General features: G+C 48.5%; 1 protein-coding gene across 4 annotated transcripts in view; it reads right to left on the reverse strand.

The window, feature by feature from the left end:
* CUNH16orf71 (chromosome unknown C16orf71 homolog) overlaps positions 1–20,639 on the reverse strand; it is a 203,623-nt gene that overhangs the window by 9,233 nt on the left and 173,751 nt on the right. For all 4 annotated transcript variants that reach the window (XM_019539984.1, XM_019539985.1, XM_019539983.1 and 1 more), the window contains 3 exons: positions 8,918–9,012; positions 5,367–5,487; positions 947–1,164 (listed from right to left, as the gene is read on the reverse strand). In XM_019539984.1, coding sequence (XP_019395529.1) covers positions 947–1,164; positions 5,367–5,487; positions 8,918–9,012 — 434 coding nt within the window. The remainder of the gene's footprint in view (positions 1–946; positions 1,165–5,366; positions 5,488–8,917; positions 9,013–20,639) is intronic.

Here is a 20,639-nt window from a genome sequence, read left to right on the forward strand (position 1 = left end):
TATCTATTGTGCTACTTCCTTTTGTCCTCCCTATACAGCTGTGCTTGTTCCCGTATACCTAGGGACTGGTATCCTTGGGATAACTACAGGAGCTGAAGAAGGTGCTTAGTTTAATTGGTTGCTACTTATAATTGCTCCTCTTTGCAGAGCTAAACCATAGGAAAATATGTTACCTGCCATTATTCTCAGTAACCCGCAAGACTCCTATAACTATTTTTTTTCTGTATTTTTGAGTTGGATTCCTGTGCATTTGATGGTCCTTTGTTTATAGCTGGTTCCAGCATAATCAGTTTCCCCTGTTGGTTACTTTGTGCATTTGACAGCTCTTCTAGGATGTTAAACTTTGCTGCTTTGCTCCCCTCAGCCCCTGACTGGGTGGGTTTTTTTCATAGCAACTGAGAAGAGGAAAAGATTTTGGGCCAAATCCTCTGCAGGTATAATCTGGTATGGCTCCACTGACTTCAGCAATATGTTTTGTTATAAACATATGTTAAAGCGATTTGTTGGATCAGGGCTAGAGTTCTCAACAACAATTAACAGAGGAGTAGAACAAAATCCCTTCCCAATATCTCAAGGGTGGAATCAACATGAAAGGGAAGGCTTATCTAGCAAAGCAAGTAAATGAATAGGATTAATGGGGTGAAATTAACAATGGGGAAACATCATCTCTAATTATCAGGAAAAACTTCCTCTCTGAATCAATGGAAATGCTCCCAAGAGAAGATATGGATGCTACTGTATTTAAAACCAGGCTGGATACAGCTCTAGCAAATGTACAATATAGAGCAAACATGCATAGATAGAGGGGGATACACTGGAAGGCCTAATACAGATTAGCCATGTCTAAAATCTTTAATACAACTAAGCAAAACCATGAATGTATCAACTAAGAAAATGGCTCTTCTTCTTGGTGAAAGGGGAAAGCACAGCTCTCACTATTCCATACCATTGCTGAAACCTTGCACTTTGCCATGCTCAGTATCTCAGAGACAAGATGAGCCTGGGATTTGTTGAATACGGTGAGTCGTAACCCTGTCACTGTGAAACCTTGGCCGATCAGCTGGTCTAGTAGTTCAATATAAGGTGGGTGCTCCGAACCCTGAAGGATTATCTTGGGAAATATCAGGCAAGTGGTTTGGCAGAGTGTACCCAGAAGTGGCAGGTCTGATTGGAGAAAGATCAAAACACAACAGATGGCTGTTTTCATATATATAAAAGAACCCTCCTCTCAATCATTCTCCCCTCCCCCAGTCAAATTAAACAACAGAAGGATCAGAGCCATTCATGCAACATTACAATATGTAGGTTGGCTGCAGATGTAATTGCATCTCTCCAAGTGTTGAACTGGTGTGTACATACCAAAATACAGTAATACAGTAGTATTTTCAGAGAAGTCAGACAAGGACAGCTCCTGATTTGCTACAGGATATGCTCTTCCATTTAATTTCTTCCAGACAAAGAAATCTGTTAGTCCAGCTGTTTATACGATCTGAACTGTGATGCTGATCACAGACATAATATTTGACGTATTTACTATGATAAATCTGTTTGTTCGTGTCAGAGTATTGGATAAACATGAGCCAAAGGGAGAGGCTTCTTTGTGTCCAAGTGCTCCCTCTAGTGTCCACAATAAGATCAGAACATGAATGATGCATCTGGCTTACTAGAAAGTGATCCCATATCTAGGCTCTCTCAACACAGTTGCACTCTGAAAAGGGCTTTCTTAGATGATATTATGCTAGAGTATTATGGCAGTCAAAGGCATTATTTTACTTTTCACCCTACCTGAAGGTCCTCAAATTGAAGACACATCATAGGAGTGGTATTTGCATGACAGAACACAGGAGTTAGGACAGGGTGTAACATGCAAGGTTACATTATACTTGCAACATATTCCTCCTGCCTCTTCAGGGAAGCATTTTTACTTGCAGTAATTTAAACGCATCTAGTTTGGGATTATACTAAACCTGCTATAGTCAGCACAGGCAATCAGTGAGGGAAATACTCTGAATGTTAGGAAACTGCTTGGAACTACAGTTAGGAACATCATTTAATAAATGCAGGAAGGATTGGAATGGAAAGAACCTGATAGCCTCTTTCCACTGAAAAGACTGTCTTATCTCAGACTTCCTATTTACCTGATTGGAAACATTAGATGTGAAGTAGTCACTTCTTTTTTACTGCCATCCAGATACAATGGAAAGGGCAGCAAAAACCAGTTGATATAGGGTGTGAAGCAGCCACCCCCTGCACAGTGTTATCAGTACTTTATTTCTTCAAGTCCTTTTGTGAGGGTTTGGATGAACCCTGCACATGTGGCAGTGACCTGTGAGTGTAAATAAGGCTAAGCTCTAGGTCTGGGTCTCCATGTGGAGTGACAATTACACCTTAAGTTCCTGTGCAGCCAGTCCCATGCTCATCAACCTGCAAGGCAGGACAATGAACAAGTTTGAGAAGGCAGGAACTAAAGTGTTCATGAGGCACATGAGGCCTGGCCCAAAGCTGGCTGAAATCGGTGGAAAAAATCCACTTGGGTAGGGATGGGCAAATATCTCAGCTGGAGGGCCACCTAAGGAGTTTTGGGGACCTGTCAGGAGCCACATCCATCTCTCTCTCTCTCCCTCCCTTCTCTTCTCTCTCCCCCTCTGTCTTTCTCTCTCTCTATCTCTCTTTGCTCTCTGCCTCTCTTTTTCTCTCTGTCTCTCTCCTACTTCTGCTCCTTCCAGAACCCACTGTAGTTCACTGCAGCAGGCAGGTGGCATCATCAGGTGTGGATGCTGCCAGTAGGTTCAGGAGCCTGGATGCAGAACTTGTCAGCAGCATCCACAACTGACATTCCTACCCTCCCAGCACAGTGGAGGTCCCATCTGGAGCCCTGACCTGGAACCTGCTGGTGGCATCAGCTGTGGACCCAGGCAGGAGCTGCTGTTGCACCAGGCAGGCAGCAGCATCAGCTGTGAGCATAGCCAACAGGTTCCAAAGCCCCGATGCAGAACCTACAGGTGGTGTCATAACTAACACCACCACTCACTCAGCATGGCAGCAGCTTCTGCTTGGGTCCACAGTTAATGTCACTGGCATGTTCTGGGTTGGGGCTCCAGGTGGGGCCTCCATGGCATTGGGAGGATGGTGTCATCAGCTGTGGACACCACTGGCAGGATGGCCAGGCTCCTGAACCTATTGGAAACATCCACAGGTGATGCCACTGCCTGGCCACTGCAGCAGAAGCCCCATCCGGGTCCACAGCAGATGCATGATGCTGTTGGGTGGAAAGCAGTGCCAGTCCAATTAGTTAGTGGCTGTCCACCTGTTGGTGGGTCAGATCTAGCCCATGGGCCTTATTTTGCCCACCCCTGCACTAGGGCTTTAAAGGAGATCCTGCTACTAGGCAGGAGTGACTTATGTCCTCCTACCTCTCCCCCCTCAGCAGCCAGTCTTTTTTTAATGCACAGCTGAGAACCCTTGTGCTCCCTCATCTGCTGTCACTTCATTTTTTGCACTTCTACACACTGCATTTCCACATCTGTTCCAGATCAAATCCCAAACCTGTTGCATTAGTAGTGGGGCCAAGGCATGGCATATCCAAAGGGGACTGTCTTTCTGTGGGGGTGTTTTACTGCTATTCTGCTGGGTCCACTAGGATCTAGTGGCTTTACTCATAGGAAAGATAAGTAGAACCAAGTACCTACAGTAGGACTAGATTTTCTCAGTATCTCGCCCACCTGCATACCTGTCCTTTTGCAATTAAACAGACAACATTCAGGTGGCCTGAGAACATAATTAAAGATGGAACAAAATTCCTTTCAGAACACCTGAGCTCCCAGTCAATGTATCCTTAGTGAGATGACTACAAATGACAACTAATTTGCCACCAATCAGGGGAAGAAAATAATCTAACTATTGGCTTTTTACAGAACTGTAACTACAATTTTGGCATCCTTGGCACACTGCCAGAAAGGGTGGGAATGCCCCTGGAGCCCTGTTTGCTCCCATTCTAGTTATGCTACTGCCTTATTATAAAGATTTGGGGTCAAATCACTGCACATCTATTTTTTTATATTTTGAAGTCGTAAGATGGGAAGCTCCTTAGATTATGTCTTTTGCTATAGAAGGGATCACATTAACAGCTCTGCCTGGGTATCCTCCTGTCTAATAAAACCAATAGACACAGCCTGAAAAACATGTAATCTTTCATTCAAGGGGACTAAATGACTCAAAGGACTGAGGAGGCTGCAAGTTCCAATCCAACTAATGGTCTCGGTCCCATTTCCAGGGAGATGTCCACATCACCCGAAACACAACCATAACTCATGTTAGTTATCAATCTGCTTAGCTAAGGGTTCTAGAATGTGCCCACAAACAAGGTTACACATTATATTAATGCCATTAGCGTGTTAATCTCAGCATAAATGGGCAGGGCACTACACATGCACCTGATTTAAGGCACCATAACATGGGAAACCAGCCATAAAAATGTTCCACATATAATGTAGAACATTTTTATGGCATGTTTGCATGGCACCTTTAATGTTATATGTGGGTGGGGCAGACAATCAGCTGACTGTTGGTTTTGGGGCCTAGACCACACTGGGGTCTGAAATGACCTGGGTCTGACATTCAGCTGAATGTAGCTCTGCCCCTAGGCTGGGAGGGTGGGAACTGCATGGTACTTTATGCCCCACACCCAGCTGCTGGGCCCAGGAGATCAGAGTATCCCAGTGGGAGAGTCAAGGAACTTCCCCCACTAGGGACTTTAAACCCTACACAGAGGCCAGGGACCAGGATTATGATCCTGGGATCTTCCTGTATTGTAAAGTAGTAATGGTGCAATAGGGATCTGACTCTGATTCCCAAATCATACAGACATGGCATGGGAGGAAACATGATTGCTGGGATCAGGGATCAGGTCCCACTGTGCCATTAAATGAACATGTGTTGGGGCCCAAGAATCTGACACCTCAGGGGCAGTCTTCACAGAGTAGCTAGGGAATAAACAGGCTTGGAGCCTAAAGCAGCCTCTCAACCAAGGTCTGACTTGAAGTGAGTATTGCATGGGAAGCTTGCACTGCTGTTCATATACCACCTGTCTCCACAGACAGACGACCCCAGTCTGCCAGATGTTCTGGTCTCTGCTTCTTATTGGAGCTAAATGTACATCAACAAAAGTATGGGTATTGGAGACACTTGGTATACAAGGGGTTAAAGGTGCAAACTCCTTCCAAGAAGTTCTTTCCAGCTCAGAGTTGTCTCTCCTTCCTGAAAGGACATCAGTAATGACTCTGGCTGCCACTAGATGACTTGTCTTTCTATCCAATTAATCAACAGCAGTTTGAGGCCTACAATGAAAGAGTTACACATTTCCTTACCTAACCCAGGCAGCTGCTCAGAGCCCAAAATATTGAGTTGCCTTCTCACTTCACATTTTACAATTTTGCGCTGCTTGTTGATTTCCAGAGCGAGTACTGGGTCACATTTGATGTCCCAGATCTGCAGAAAGGAAGGGGAAAGTCATGCCATGTGAACAGTATTACCTAATGAGGAAGAATAACACTCTCTAACAGTCGATTCAGGCCAGCTGTGAAGCATTTGTCAGGATGCTGCGTATGCCTGTAATTGCTACCCTAGAAAACACCTGGTCATGTTGTCTGGTGTTAAAAGAACATTCTGCATACATTCTTCCTCAGCTGGTTCTGGTTCAGCCTGGTGCCTTGTTACTCTGACATCCCTTCCACAGTCTGCTTGAAACTCTTAAAGGCCACACTCTCCAGAACCACAAGAATCTCTAAGACACTATTTTACATTCATCCAAAAAACCTCCTTTCCTTTAGTATGACTATCATTTCTGGCTCCTCAATTTGGCAGATACTGTGATCATAGTGGAAAAGAAATCTGAATAGCGATGTGAAAAGCAAAGGCGTCATTTCATTTCAACTACCGCAGTTCATATATATATATATTTACTGGTGGTTTAAGTTAAAGACAGCATAGACCATTTAACCCTTGATATCATAGGTACATCATTACACTTTTAAGATGGAGTCTGTATACAGTTTGCCAAGAGATTTATTACTGGCCAGATTCTATTCCATCTATAAGGCATCTAAATTTACTTAGGCAACTATGTGCAATTTTATTCCACCCTGTTCAAATCCAGAAAATCCATTAATGCATCTACTTTGTAACATGCCATCATCTGACCCTTAAGATTGATTCACAAAATGGCTATGAGGAGGAGGAGGACCCACCCATCTTTTGCATTAATTGTTTTTTCAGGGTCTCAAGCAGAATGGCATAGAATAGTACTTAGGCACTTTAGTTCATGTAAGCACCCATATAGATCAAATGGAATCTGTCCTTATATATGCTATGAAAAGGTACAGGTTGGTAGTACCCACACATGGGTTCACAATGTTGTCTCTAAGAACTGGATTCCCTTCCTTTTACTTGTCTCTTTCTGCCCTTGAATCCTTTATATGCTAGCTGATTCCAAAGTATGTAGCACTGAGGGGAAAACCATGTACTTTGGATTTCTGAGGACTTCTAGAGATGGATAAAAGGAATTGTATGGTTACTGACAGCCAGGTAAGACTGGGACTTCTGAGACAAACGCAACAATCCATCTGAAAACCTAGTTCCTTTCCTGGAGATTTTAGTCCTTATTTCCATTCCCAAGTATTCACTGGGCATGTCTACACAAGATGCTTTACTGCACAGTAGACTAAACTACTGTGTAGTACGGTGTCACCATGTAACCATGCACAGCAGCTACTGCCCAGTAAATTAAGCTAATGTGCAGTTTCCTATTACCCGTAAATACAGGTAGATTAACTGTGCATGAGGTATTGTGCAGTAGCACTCATGTAGACACCAAGCCGGAGAAAATTTGCTCCTGGTCAACCATACCAGCAGGGGGCCACAGGGGACAGAGGAGTTTTCTGTCCCCAGTCCTGGCACTTCTCAGCTCCTGGCTCCCTCCAGGAGCTGATCAGGGCTGGGATGGGGTCACTCTCTGCCCCTCCACCCCTCCCCCACCCATCCTGGCACTGCATGGCTCCTGGCTCTCCACAGGAGCTAGTAGCCAAGCAGTGCTGGGACTTGGGAGCTCTCTGCTTCCCTGTTCAGCCAGGGGCTTGCTTGCAACTGTCCCACTTGTGGGGCAGCTGCCAGTGAGCCCTTGGCTAGGCAGGGGTTCCCTACCCAGTCACCAGTAGTTGTCCCGCAAGTGGGACAGCTCCAGCCAGCCTCCTGCTGCGGGAAGAATCCCTGCCCAGTTGGGGGCTCACTAGCAGCTGTGTCTCTATGTGCATGGGGCCAGAAGAGCTCTGCCACCTGCAGCAGCATCTGACTCTTGGCCCCTGCACATCAGGACCCCTCCTGATGAGCACGGGGCCAGAAGACAGCTGTCACTGCAGCCAGCAGAGGTCTCTTGGTCCCATGTGAATCAGGACTGCCTGCTCCATGCTCCTTGCTCCCCCTAGCTGCTGCAGGGGGGGCAGAGCAAGGCAGGAGCAGCCTGCTGCTTCCATTGGAAGCAGAATTGCTCCCAACAGGGTGCATATGTAGATGTGCTCCTGAGGAAGGTTTACTGCACAGTATTTTACTGCATTAACAGCACATGTAGATGTGCCCATTGGATATGAAGTGTTCAGAAAGTTGTGAGTGCTGGTCTTAAGATATGGAATTCACTCTGTTTCCAGAGAGTGTTTCATGCTGCAGCTTTTTTATACACCAAGTTACTTCCATGTCCTTACTGAACCCTTAACATTTCTCTCTTTCCACTGCTTTGTGTACCTCACCCTTGAGGTTTCCATCTTCCCCACAAGAGAGGACTGGATGGTGCTTCCTTTGCAGCTCACTGATCTCATTCCATAGTCACTAGAGGAAGGGTGCTTTTCAGTAGCATGACACACCACTTTCCCTAGGACCTGAACATTTGCTAAGGATAGGAGATATTTCAAAGATTTCTGAGGCACCCTCCACCTTGTACATACAAAGTAAATACATCCCTTCAGCACTTCCAGCCCCTTCCATACCCTGCAAGAAACTGGGAGCAGAAAGCTGGGCAATGCAGTTGTTTTTATGTATTTCAAAGTGGCTTTTCTGGGAGGTTGTCATCTGTCCTTCCCCAATACAAACCTAATTCCTACAGCCAGGCACCTGACAGTGAATTTCCTATCAAATTAGAAAGCAAGGGGAGGACTGGGTTGTTTTTGCAGGCAGAGGCTCCTCCTTACACAGGTGGTCAATATTTCAGTAGGGATCCTCAAACAGCTGTAATTCTGGCAAGATACCTCCCAGAGAAATGATCTTTCAGTGCCAGTTTTTTCTTCCATCTGTTTTGAAAATGCGATTATCCTGAAATTCGTATGACTTGACAACAGGCCTGGGAAAACCCCTTCTTCTCCATCATGGTGATGGATTGTGAGAAGCAGGAGAATGGCATACCAATATTAGTAGGGTCATCAGCATTTAGTATTAATAAAAACTGTCCAGCATGATCTTTCAGAAGTGCTGAGCATCTTACCCTCTAACCGAAGCACACAGGGGCTGCCATACTCCGTGGCTCTGTAAATCAGACCCCAGCTTTTTACCTACTGGATATCTTAGATGATTAATTGCTCCTGTTGTGTAGCTCTGTCTCTCACTTCAAAAGCACCCTGTTGACTCAGTCTGGAAATCTTGATCCTGAATCTTTGGATATAGCCTCTCATTTGCTCAGTAAAATTTGCCACAAATAGAACTCAGGAAAGCCTCTCTCTTATTGGGATGGTGGGAATGTTTAGGGTTGAAGGAAAAATCAATAACTGATCAGTAAAATAGGAAGCATCATAATGAGGAAGAGAGTCCTGGTATTGTAGGGAGCAAAGCCATTATTTTAAAATAGCAGGGATTATTTTTCAGGTAAAGCCAGACTTACCTGATCTTCTTCTAATACCTGGCACTTAGCACAACACAGGCCTTCTGGAAAAAACAGTTTCATATCCTGGACAGCCATTTGGTAGGATACAGACCCTGATAAACAGATACAATGAGAGGATTCTATCAGGCTATGAATTAAACATTCTCTCAGCTCACATCTTCTTCCTGGAAGATTGATGGTATGCAACTTACTGAAGTAATTACTTTAAAGGGCAGTTGTTATAAACAATAATAGCTAACATTTAAAAACATTATATTTAGAATTGTTTCCTTGTCTTCTTGGTATTTTGATTTTGCCCCATTATGGCTCAGCTTGTTATTTATGTATACAACACTCCTTTTATTTCCAAGCAGTATAATCAAGGGAATCATCATAGGTAGACAGTGAAGCAGTTCCAGCCTTTCTTCTGCCCTCCTGGGCCTTAGTCAAATATTCCTTTGTTTTGGCCTTTCCCCAAGCCTACTCATGGTGTCACTTTCTCTGGTCTAGCCTTCTTTGGCAGATGTCCCGTCCTCTCTACCCTGTCCTCTCTAGCACTCTGGGCCCTTACTGCTGGGACCCTTCCCCTGTAGCCCTCTAAAACAGCTCTTGTGCCATAAGATCCTTTTAAGGATGCCACACTATATTAGTGCAGTTAGGTGTGCAAATGTCTACTCATGATTCACAGAACAAACCCAGAGATTCCTAATAGGATTCCATAGTGTCAAAAGCATTTTGACACAGTGTGGTCTTCCTAAGTTCTTCACAACAGAAGAATTGCTCTATTACTTTTCTGAAGTAAAACAATCAGTGAGAGCAAAGTTGGCATTTTCTGAGGTGCTGTAAGTCTAACAAGGGATGCCTTAAGGCTAGAAAGGTTGAGAATCACTGCTGTAAGAATAGGGCCTCTCACTCTGTAGGTGCATCTACATATGCAATTCATGTGAAGCAATAAACTCCAGCACATATTGTGCCAGAGTATATTGGTCCTGGGTGCCATGTTTACCCATGTGCCTGGGACCACAGCATGTTTAGCTGGGTCGAAATAACTCTGGCTGGAAGGGGGCCCCAGGGGTCAGCCTGCCAGCCTAGAGCTGCTCCAATCTGGGTCAGCTTGCTACAGAAGGGTTGTTTAGGGCACGAGGGTGCTTCACTGCAGGACTAGTCAGCAGGCAGCCCCTGCATTGAAGTACCCTTGTGCCCATAGGTGGCAAAAGCAGGGGGGAAAACAGGACTTAGAACCCCCAAACACAGGGCGGTGGTAGGGCTGCAAGGCAGCTTGGCCGAGGGCTTTCAGCAGCTGCAGGACGGGTGAAGAGGGAGTGGGGCTGGGGCTAGGGCAGGCACTGCACAGTAGGGCTGTGCGAAATTTTGCCACCAGTTTTGTTTCAATACTGTTTCGACCTGTTTTGAATGGTCACATGCTAGACACCCTAGTTGTGACATACTTTTTCATAATATTGAGCCTGAAATGAGTCTGAAATGATCTTCCAGGAGTTTGTGTCCATTACTCCTAGTTTTCCCCAAGGGTGCCCTGGTGAACAGTTTTTCACTGAGCCCTAGATATACACTTCTGATGTAGCGGTAAGCAGCTACCAAGTCCCCTCTCAGCCTTCTCTTTTTCAGGCTGAAGAGTCCCAGGTCCCTCAGTCTCTCCTCATATGGCTTGCTGTGCAAGTCTCTGATCATATGAGTGGTCCTTCTCTGGACTCTCTCAAGCTTTACCATGTTGTTAAGGTGCAGAGCCACACACCCCGTCAAAATGAAACACTGTTCTGCCAAAATGTTGAAACGCTGGTTGAAATGGAACACTTCCGTTTCCCACAATGCTGCACAGCCAGTTGGGTGCGGGACTGAGCTGTGTGCAGCTTGTCCAGGTGGCGCAGCTCCTGCTGCTACACCCTGGGAGGCATGGAAGGATCTGCATGGGGCAAGATGGGTTGCTGCTGTGGGCTGGGGCCAGGGCTGTGGTGGTGGTGCTGGAAAGGGGCTATGGGGGCAGGGTGTGCAGCCACCCCAAAATTTGCCATAGCCCTCCCAACCCCCTTCCTAGCACCACCGCTGCCCGCCCCAGTGCAGCCTGGCCCCCCTGCTGGGAAGAGTCCGGCACTGCCCTGGTCCCAGCCTGCAGCCTGCCCTGCCCCATGCAGATCTGGGGGCATGCGCCCCCCATGCCTCCTGGGATGCATGCAGTGGTGGGAGCCGCACCCCCCCCACCCCACATGAGCCGTGGCTTCGTCCCAGACCCTGCCCTGACTCGGGGCAGGGTGGGCACGAGGGTCCCAGTGGCTCCAGCCCAGCAGTGCAGCCAAGATTAGCCCCTCTCCAGCCCCCAGTTCTGGGCCCCCCTGGGCAGTGCAGGGCCGGAGCCAGGGCTGGGGCTGGAGCCAGGGCTGAGGCCAGTGTGGGGAGGCAGCCGAGGCCAGTGTGGGGCTGGGGGGGCGGCAGATTCATTGGCGCAGGGGGTGCCAGTGCTAGGCAATGACCCTGGACGCAGGGGAAAGGACAAATGCAGCATGCCCCAGCCCCAATCCTGGCTCAGCTCTGCTCCCTCCCAATCCCTGCCCAATCCTAGCCCCAGCCCCACTCTCTTCCCACTGGCCCTTTCACCTCCCCCCACAGACTTTCCTGCCTGGGGGGGAAACACTCAGCCCCCTCAATTTTTTTCTCCTTCTGCTTATGTTTGCCCCAGTCAGCTCCATCAGCACCTACACTTGCATTGCTTGGCAATAAATAATGCCAGTGCAGGATAGTACATGTATTAACAACTACTAACCTATGGCAGCATTTATTAGTTTACTGCAATCTCATAGGGCCACACATGTAGACACACAGACTTTGCTGCAGAGCTAATTAGGCAGCTTCAGGACTAGATCCACCATTTCATCCCTTTTAAAGGACCTTCCTCTTTTCTGTTCTTTCTTGTAACGCGGACACAGCGAGGGCCTTTTACATGGTTAAAGCACAAGACTAGAAGTTAGGCATGGTACAAACTCTCTTTAACCTATTCATGTCTCAATTTCCATTTCTGGAAAATAGGGAGCAGGGAGTTTTGCATGGGAGTTGGGGTGGGGGGTGGAATCTGTCCTCTTTTTCTTTAAAGACAGTAGATAGGGGGAGAAAGATGATGATGACAGAGGCAGCCATGGAGATGACTAAAAGAATGGAGAAGACAATGAAGCTGGTTGGATGTAAAAGATGTACATTATTCCTGAGTGAGTACCTGAAGGAAGATACTTAGCCTTGAGTTGTCATAGACTATCCAAGGACTGTACAGGTAGCTGGATACAATGGTAGAGTTAAGATGTTTGTTTGAAATTAAGATGGAGGAAAGGAGAGAAGAGGCTGCACAGACAATGTAAAATATGCAGATACCTGACTAGACCCCTGGAGCTAAAGGGTGGCTTAGGAAAACATGTGATCATGAAGGTCATGTGGGAGGACAATAGACCAGTTGATTGATGAGCTATTGACCTGAAGAACAGATTTGCTGCAGTAGAGAAAGAAGAGGGAAAACAGATAGAAACGTAAGATGGGGTGGCAAGGAATAAAAGAACAGCTAACTCCACAAGAAGAAAAGAACTGGATGAGCCTGAAGACTGCTATAGTGGAAATAGGATAATATTTAATAGCATGAAGTGCAAGGTCATGCTACTGGGGGACTAAGGCCCAGCTTCATAAAGGTATGTAAATATTTCAGTCTTATTTGTCCTTGATTTCTATTATAAATCAAGTACCTAAATATCCTTGTGAATTTGGCCCTAATAAGAAGAATTTCCCTTGTAAGCTAGAAGCCACTGGCAATGACAGAAGCAATGATGAACAATCAGAGTGATTACCATTATGAAAAAGCCAAATACAGCTCAAGGATTTATCAGCCAAGATACCTACAGTAGAGAGAGGGGAGTATTAATGCCATAATACAAGGCACTGGTGAGACCTAGGCTGGAATTCTCTGTACCCTTTTGTTCTTCCATGTACAAGAAAGATGAATTCAAAATGAAAGAGATGCAGAGAAAGGTTGCTATGCTGAGGTACCTGGAGAGCTGATCTTACAAACTGAGACTACAAGAGAGTAGCTTGTTTAGCCTAGCAAAACAAAGGCAGAAAGGGGAAATGACTTCTCTGTAGAAATACAAGAAGGGGTAAAAAGAATGGAGGAACGAGAGCTCTTTAAGTTAAGTCTATGGGCAAGTTTATATGTGCTCTGGGAGTGGGGGGACAGGGGACAGCATTTTAATTAGAGCGGATCCGAGAGCTGCTCTAATTAAAGCTCCAGCAGCTTCTCTTGTATCAGCATCCCTGTGCTTCAAAATGGCAGCAGGGTGCTTGAACTAAAGCTCATTTGAAGAGCTTTAGTTCAAATGCTCCTGCCGCCATTTTGAAGTGTGGGGACACTGATACACAAGATGTGGGAGGCTGCTGGAGCATGGTAATTACCATGCTTCAACAGACTTAATCGAGTCTGCTCTAATGCACTGTAATTACAATGCATCGTAGCAGCCTCCACGCTTATGTACAGGCACCCTAAATTGGCAAAAAAGCAAAGGGGAATATGCTGGCCTTGGGTAAGATGGAGCTGGAAATCAGGCTTTTATCAAAAGAATAAATTCTTGAGCAGCCTCTGAACTGGAGATGAAGTTCAGGCAATCTATCATGGTTTAGGCACACCATTTCAGAAGCCAACAATACTCAAGGGTGCAGTGAGGCTAGCATCACATCCTGCTATTTTTTAATTCATAGCCTCACTGCCTAGGTATCCTATTTACACCTGGATCAACCTGGAGCAGCAGCATTTGGTCTGAGTCTGGAACTCTCATCTCTGAGCTTAGAGTTCACTCCAACTCAGTAAGAATTCAAAAGTCTATTTGGGAGCCAGACACGAGTCCCTCAGTGCTGTCCACAAGCTCCTGGGGCTCCAGCTCTACTGCCTGTGGGCCCTCCCAGCCAGCCAGGGCTGGTGGCTCTATGTCATCCAGTGCATCTGGGACAACAAGCAGTGGCTGAAGTTATTTTCGATGACAAGCCACCTTCCAGGAGCTCCTCGACCAGCTCTGCGTGCACCTAGAGCAGCAGGCCATCACCATGCAGCCGCCCCTCCCTGCAGAGACCTGGCTGGCCATTACCCTGCTGAAGCTTGCCATGCCCACCAGCCTGCGCTGTCAGCCACCTCTTCAGCACAGGCAAGGCAACCACTGGGAAGGCCATCCTGGAGGTTTGTGGTGCCCTCTAGGATGTGCTGGGGCACACCATGCTCTCGGTCCATGACACCCTGGCTCTGTGCCCTGGGCTTTCCCAGGTGCATCGGGGCCCTGTACAGAACCCACATCCCCATCACTTGCCTGCCCCACAGCAACTGCCCCTAAAACAACTGGTGGGGCTTTTACTCCATCATGCTGCAAGCCATTGTTGACTACCGGGGCACCTTCACCAATGTAAGTATCGGTTGGGCTGGCAATGCCCACATCTTTCAAAACTCTGTCCTGCCAGCCCTGGTGGAAAGCAGCTGCTTTGTACCAGCAGTGCTGAACCTCCAGCTGGGTGAGGTGGCAGTCCTGCCCCTCCCCTGGCTCATGCAGTCCTGCACCAGCCAACTGGACCACTGCCAGACATATTTCAACTAGTGCCTAGGCTGGACCCACACGCTGGTGGAGTGCACCTTCAGCCACCTGAAGGGCTGCCATGAGGTCACAGAGGGCAACATTCCCTGGGTCATCGTTGCAACCTGTGTGCTGCATAACTTCTGTGAGGCCAGGGGGCAGCTCTTCCATGAGGCCTGGGCAGAAGAGATGCAGCAGGCAGAGGTGGAGCAGAGCTGCTCCCAGCAGCGGCAGCAGGGACAGCAATCCCCCCCGCCCCACCAAGGCCTTGGGCAAGCCATACACCCAGCAGCGGGGACTAGCGCACCAGGTGTGAGAGGTGCTGGTGAACAACCTGGTCCTGTACTCCCCACTGTAGGCCACCTGGATGGCCCCAGCCCCACTGTCCACCCCCAGCACCACGCTCACTGTGGACAGTTTTCTGGAAAGTCCGTTATTCCCCTCCACAAACACAGAACCTGTCCATCGACTTCCTCCTGAACAACAGACCTCATCCCCACCTCCCTTCTGAACCACAGAGTCCTTTCCCCTTGCCCCCTAAACCACAGAGCCTCACCATCAACCATCCCACCCATCACCAATAAAGCACCCTCTTCCCCGTGCAAACTACATACAATGCTTTGTGTGACCTCCTGAGGTGGGGGGCAGTGAGGTGGAGGCATCTACAGGGTGGAGCCCGAGGATTGGTGCCTAGCGCCCCAGCCTCTGCTGCACCACTGCTGATGCAGACGCTGCTGTGAGGCCAGTAGCTGAAAGGCTCACCCGGAGGCAAGGGCAGCTGCTGCTCTGCCAGCAAGGCCAGCTCCCTCCCTGCACGTGTCACTGGCCCCACTTAGGGCAGCTTCTGCTCTGGGGATGCATGGAGCAGGGACATGTGAGGGGGAGGGGCAAGCAGAGGGGCCAGCTTGTGGGGAACCCAGGGAAGATGCCAGGGTAGGGGGACCTGGCTGCTGGAGGTGCCACTACTCAGTGCAAGCCCACTGGGGGGCTTGTGGCTGGGTGCTGGGCAGCTGCAAGAGGGCAGGCAGGGCTAGGGCCAGGAACAGAGAGGTGGGCAAGGTAAAGGTGACTGCCAGGGCCAGAATGGTGTCCAGTACCCAGTGGTCCTTCTCCATAGTCTCCACTGTCATGGCCACTACCGTGGCCTGCTGCTCCTGGGCCTCCACCATGCTCTTGAGGAAGGCAACGTGACTTTCCTTGATGGCCAGGAGCCTCTCCTAGAATGTCTGGTCCTCTTGGGCCTTTTCCCCATCCTTCTTCTGCTTGTGCACAATGTCCTCTACATGCCAGGCCCATGAGTCTGCCTCCACTACTCTGGCAGTGACCAGCCAGTCCAGCAGCAGGTCCAGTTCTAGGTCTGCTGCTGCTGGAGCCAGAGCATACAGAGGACCCAGGCCAAGACTGGGGGTGACCCTGCAGGCGCATCCCCTTGTGCAGCTGCTGGACCTGCAGAGCCTGGAGAAAGAGGCTGTTTGTTGAGAGTTTGCAAAATTTCTGAAATAATCTGGGCTATGCCAGGGAGCTCTGCACTGCCTGGCCTCAGACCAGGGATCATGCACACTCAAATGCCCAAGGACCATGATGAGTTGGCTGGGCAGGCCCTGGTACAGGGGCCACTGGCTGAGCCTCTGCAGGGGCAGGTGGACCACTGATCACTTGCCATAGGCATCCTGCTTCTTTGCTCCCTTTCCAGGCCAGGACAGGCCTGGCTCCTGGCAGCACTTGCTGTGGGCACTCCAGACCCACTCCCCGCATCTCTTGCAGGCCAGACCATGTCCTCCCTTGCCACCAGGTCCATGGCACTCAGACTTGTGGGACAAGGGGTGAAGGCTGACTGGGACACAGAGCTGGTGGTGCCCTCCCTCAGGGGGCCTTTCTGGAGAGGTGCTCTGGGACAGGTCCCCCTGCACATGTGCTCTGTGTCCCAAGCATGCCCCTGGGAAGAGTGTCCTGGGTGTGCTGCAGAGAGCTGTTTGCATGGATCAAGGGGTGCCTGACCCACTATACCCTGCTGCTGCTAATCATCCTGGTGCCCCAAGCACACATTGAGAACCAGGTGTAGGACCCTGAGCTTTAACGGTGTGGCAGGCAAGCCCACACTTCCTCAAAGTGTTTGCCAGCTGGAGGGATACCTGTGCCTATGCTACACATCCCTGACCCGCACAGCCAAGGATAACATCACTGTCAGGAATGATGCATTTCTTGTGTGTGAGAGGCCCATGCCTGCCTAGCTGAGTGGGCACTGGCTGCTCAGTAAAATTTTACACTGCCTCCCACCTCTCTGCATGCTGTGGAGAAGGGAACTCCAGGGGCCAGTGGGGAGCTTGGTCAGGGCGGGCAGGAAAAGGCCTTCCTCCCAGTGCAGAGCTTACTGAGTGGGTGTGGAAGGCATGCCTGACAGCCTGATTTTGTCCCTGCTGGTGGTGATGACATGTGGCTCTAGGGTGCAGGGGCATGGTGCCTGGCTGGCCAGAAAGGGGCCCCCTCTGGGGAGGAGCTGGAGCTCCTCAGAATGGGCAGTGTCATCCCCGGGTTGGCCTCCTGGGTGGGGCTGCACACCTGGAGCTGGCAGGGCAAGCAGCGGCCCAGGCTGCTGGACCTCGTGGATGACACTGGGAGCAAGAACTGTGGCAGGATGTATTCCAGGTGCCCCGAGGTGCCCTCCCCACTGATGTCTTGTTGCCACTGCCAGGCTATGGTGGAGACTCCAGCATGGCGCCCATGCTGGAAAGCAAGGTGGGGCTCCACCGAGTCCTGGGGTGCAAGAATACAGTCCAGCTGCCACATGACGAGCATGGTCCTCAGGCCTGCCCCCAACAGGTAGTTGTGGTCAGTGACACAGATCCACTGTGCCCACAGGGCCTTGATCTTTATGTGGTACTGACATGCTAACTGGTTGTGCCCATGTTCCTGCATGCAGGCCACCAGACCCTCATAGATATGTGTGTTGGAGCACTCGCCATGGGTGAATTGGCTTTGGACCTCAGCCTCACCCCACAGTGCAATGAGGTCCATGGTCTCATCCTGGGTCCAGTAAGGCCTATGGGACACAGTGGGCAGTGTCAAGGATGATGTCAGCATGGGTCCTTTGATGGCCCTCAGGTGCTGTGGGTGAGAGTCTGGGTCTACCAGGCCTGGGCAGGTACACGCAGCACACAGCAGAGGAACACAGCATGTGACAGGCAAGCAGGCAGTGGGGCTTGGCCGGGGGCCAGCACTGGGGTCTGGCAGGCTGCTGTGGCTGGCCTGGGGCCACTGTTGTGGGAATTGGTGACCAGAGTCAGGCAGCAGGTGGCACAGGCCCCTGGGGTCACTGCAGCGTTTTAAAGGCTAGGCTGGGGCAGGCAAAAGAGAATCTCTGGGTCTTGTGGCCCTGGGGCTAGCCTGAGGGTGGCCCCCCTGGTGGTGGGGCTGACTGGGAGCAAATTTGCTCCCGGTAGGCATCTACATGTGAGCTACTGTGCAGTAATTATGGAGCAGTTAATGTGCTACCTGCATTTGCAAGTAGCAAATTAACCACACAGTAGACTTACTCACTGTGCAGTAAGTGCCTGCACATGTAGATGGTGATGCTTTACTGCACAGTCAGTTAGTCTACTGTGCCGTAAAGCATCTTGTGTAGACATACCCAGTTTGTCTGCAAGTGATCTTTCCTTGCCTAAAGGATTTGATGAGCTGATGAATTCCCATTTTCCAAAGGCAAAATGCTTCTTGGCACAGCAAGCTGGACCAAGATCTGCCTCAACAATTGACAGAATATGTTAGCAACAGCTGTATCACTTTTACTTGAATGTGTGCAATGAAGATTTTGAGATCCAGCTGAGTTGCTCTCAGCTCCAGTACCACAGTGCAGAATCTGGTCTCTCTATACAGGTGAATACAAGTTGTAGGTTGTTTAGCAGCTAACCTATGCGACTTTTCTAGTCTTGGAGGCATTTGTGACTGCAACATTAGAAAAGACTAGGCGTTCAAAGGAAATCCCTAAACAGACACCACAAGGGCAGTTCTACTAGACTAGCTTTTGGGAGACCTCCTAAGGAATGTGTACTGTAGGGCCAACACACTGATTGATGTTACATTGCTTTTTTATCACTTGATGATCAAGTCCTAGCATTTCTACATTTCGAGACTTATTGACCTTTTCCAAACATGACAAAAGGGTATTTTGATAGGATAGGCAGGGATTTTCCACCAGTGTCTCTCTCCCTATTTTGCAAAGATGATGATCACAAGAAGACCATCTTCGTGGACAGATGGGAGAGCATGTAGTTTGCCATTGATTCAAGTGGTAGGGCCATCATTGCTATTAGGGCCAAAATCAGGTCATAGTGAGAAACTAAATCTCTCACCAGAGAGAATATCTTTGTCAGATCCTTGAGAAAATTTTAGCATTGTTGAGTGGGAGAAGACAAGCTGGTCATTTTCTAGTGGGTGGTGAGCTGAGATAATGGCAAGGTCACTTTGAAAAAACAGAGAAAAAAGTCAATGCATTTCAGCTCTAGGAGGTGGCCCTAAGTACCCAGAAGGGAGATCTCATAATGGAAAGGGGACTTCACATAACACCAAACCAAGAACTTAATACTCTAAGCCAAATAGGTTTGCTTGAGGGCCATCAAGTCACCAGGCTGTGAGAGGGAGAGTAAATAAATCTGAGTGCAGCATCTTCCTCCATTGTGGGAAAATAGGTCCAGAGGCAGCAGCTGACCGGGCCTGGGACTCTTTCACAATATACAAAGAAGGTCCATAAAATAAACATGTTGGAGTCAATAGAATCTGCTCTGTGGCAGTTTGCCTAACCTTGCAGAGTAGTTATGAAATTAGAGGTATACTCAGAAAGGGATACTAGAATTCACCTGACGATAAGATGGGAAAGGCACTGGACAATGAAATCAGGCTGAGACCCACCTTAGAACAAAAGGTTCAGCATTCCTTGCTGATGTAGGAGACAAAGAGGTACATCTCTGGATGGACCCAATCTAAAAATATATCCTGAAAAACAGTATCCTTGATCCCTGTTCATGATTCAGAGAGTTGTGCCTGCTGAGACAGTTCTCTTGTGTATTCTGAGGGCCCAAAAGATGCACTACTAGCAGCAGTATCCCGTGGAAGATGCATCAGGTCTAGTTTCCCTGAAAGATTCCTCAGGAGGCCAGAGGCCTTAGAGGTTATTCATATGTGCTCTGTACCTCACTGAGGAGGAAACCATTCCAAATGTCAACAATATTTGGAAAGAGGGAACAGGATGCCACATATTTGCCGGGTCCTTCCACCATCAAAGGAAGGACCTAACTGGAAAGAAATGGTTATTATCATGCTCAGGTGATACCCTTCTGGGGAACAGATGCCATGCCTATATGCATCTGAGGTGAAATCTGGCATGCAGGAAACCATGTGGTTAAGAATGGATAGGCAAGTGCTCATTGCTGTTGGTATAAAACAGCTCCTGCTATCCTGGTGTACATCTGTCAGGACGTCCTGAAGGAGGTAAGCTCTGGCCAACAGAAAATCCAAAGAGACTTCTGTTTTGTACTGAAACCATGTTTGATTTTTCCACACTCAATTATAGTACTTTGTTGGGCAGTAGTTCTGACCTACCACATATCGCAGGCATTTTGGGTTGGAAAACAAGCGTCCTGAAGGTTAAGAGATTCAAACCAGCTCTCTGTCTGCAGAGGTGGGTTATGGTTCCTAGTGTTGTCATCTTGAACTTGAGCTCATGGATGAAGGATCTAAGCTTCCTTAAACCCAAGAAAGGATACCATCTTCCTTTTCTTTTTGGGATCAGGAAGTAACTGCTTTGGAAACCCTTTCCACAGTGTAGTGGAAGACTCTCTTCTATAGCTCTGTGACAGAAGGTAGGCAACATCCTGCTGAAAGAAAATCTCATGAGAAGGCCCCTGAAAGGGATCACAGAGAGTGAACTGGGAGCAGACACTTTGAAGTGGACAGTATGGCAAGTCACAGTGGTGTTTGGAATCCAATGGTCTCTGCTGATACATGTTCAGAAGGCAGCCAAGCAGTTCCCAAAGGATAATGGAGTGGATGAATATGGAACCTAAGATAGTGGGTGGCATCTGTCTTGACTAACCTATCAAACCTTTGTTCTGTTGCCTGAAGATATGGTATGGAGAAGGGGCGGC

The sequence above is a fragment of the Crocodylus porosus genome, unplaced genomic scaffold (genome assembly GCF_001723895.1).
Source record: "Crocodylus porosus isolate Cpor-Errol unplaced genomic scaffold, CroPor_comp1, whole genome shotgun sequence".
NCBI classification, from domain to species: domain Eukaryota; kingdom Metazoa; phylum Chordata; order Crocodylia; family Crocodylidae; genus Crocodylus; species Crocodylus porosus.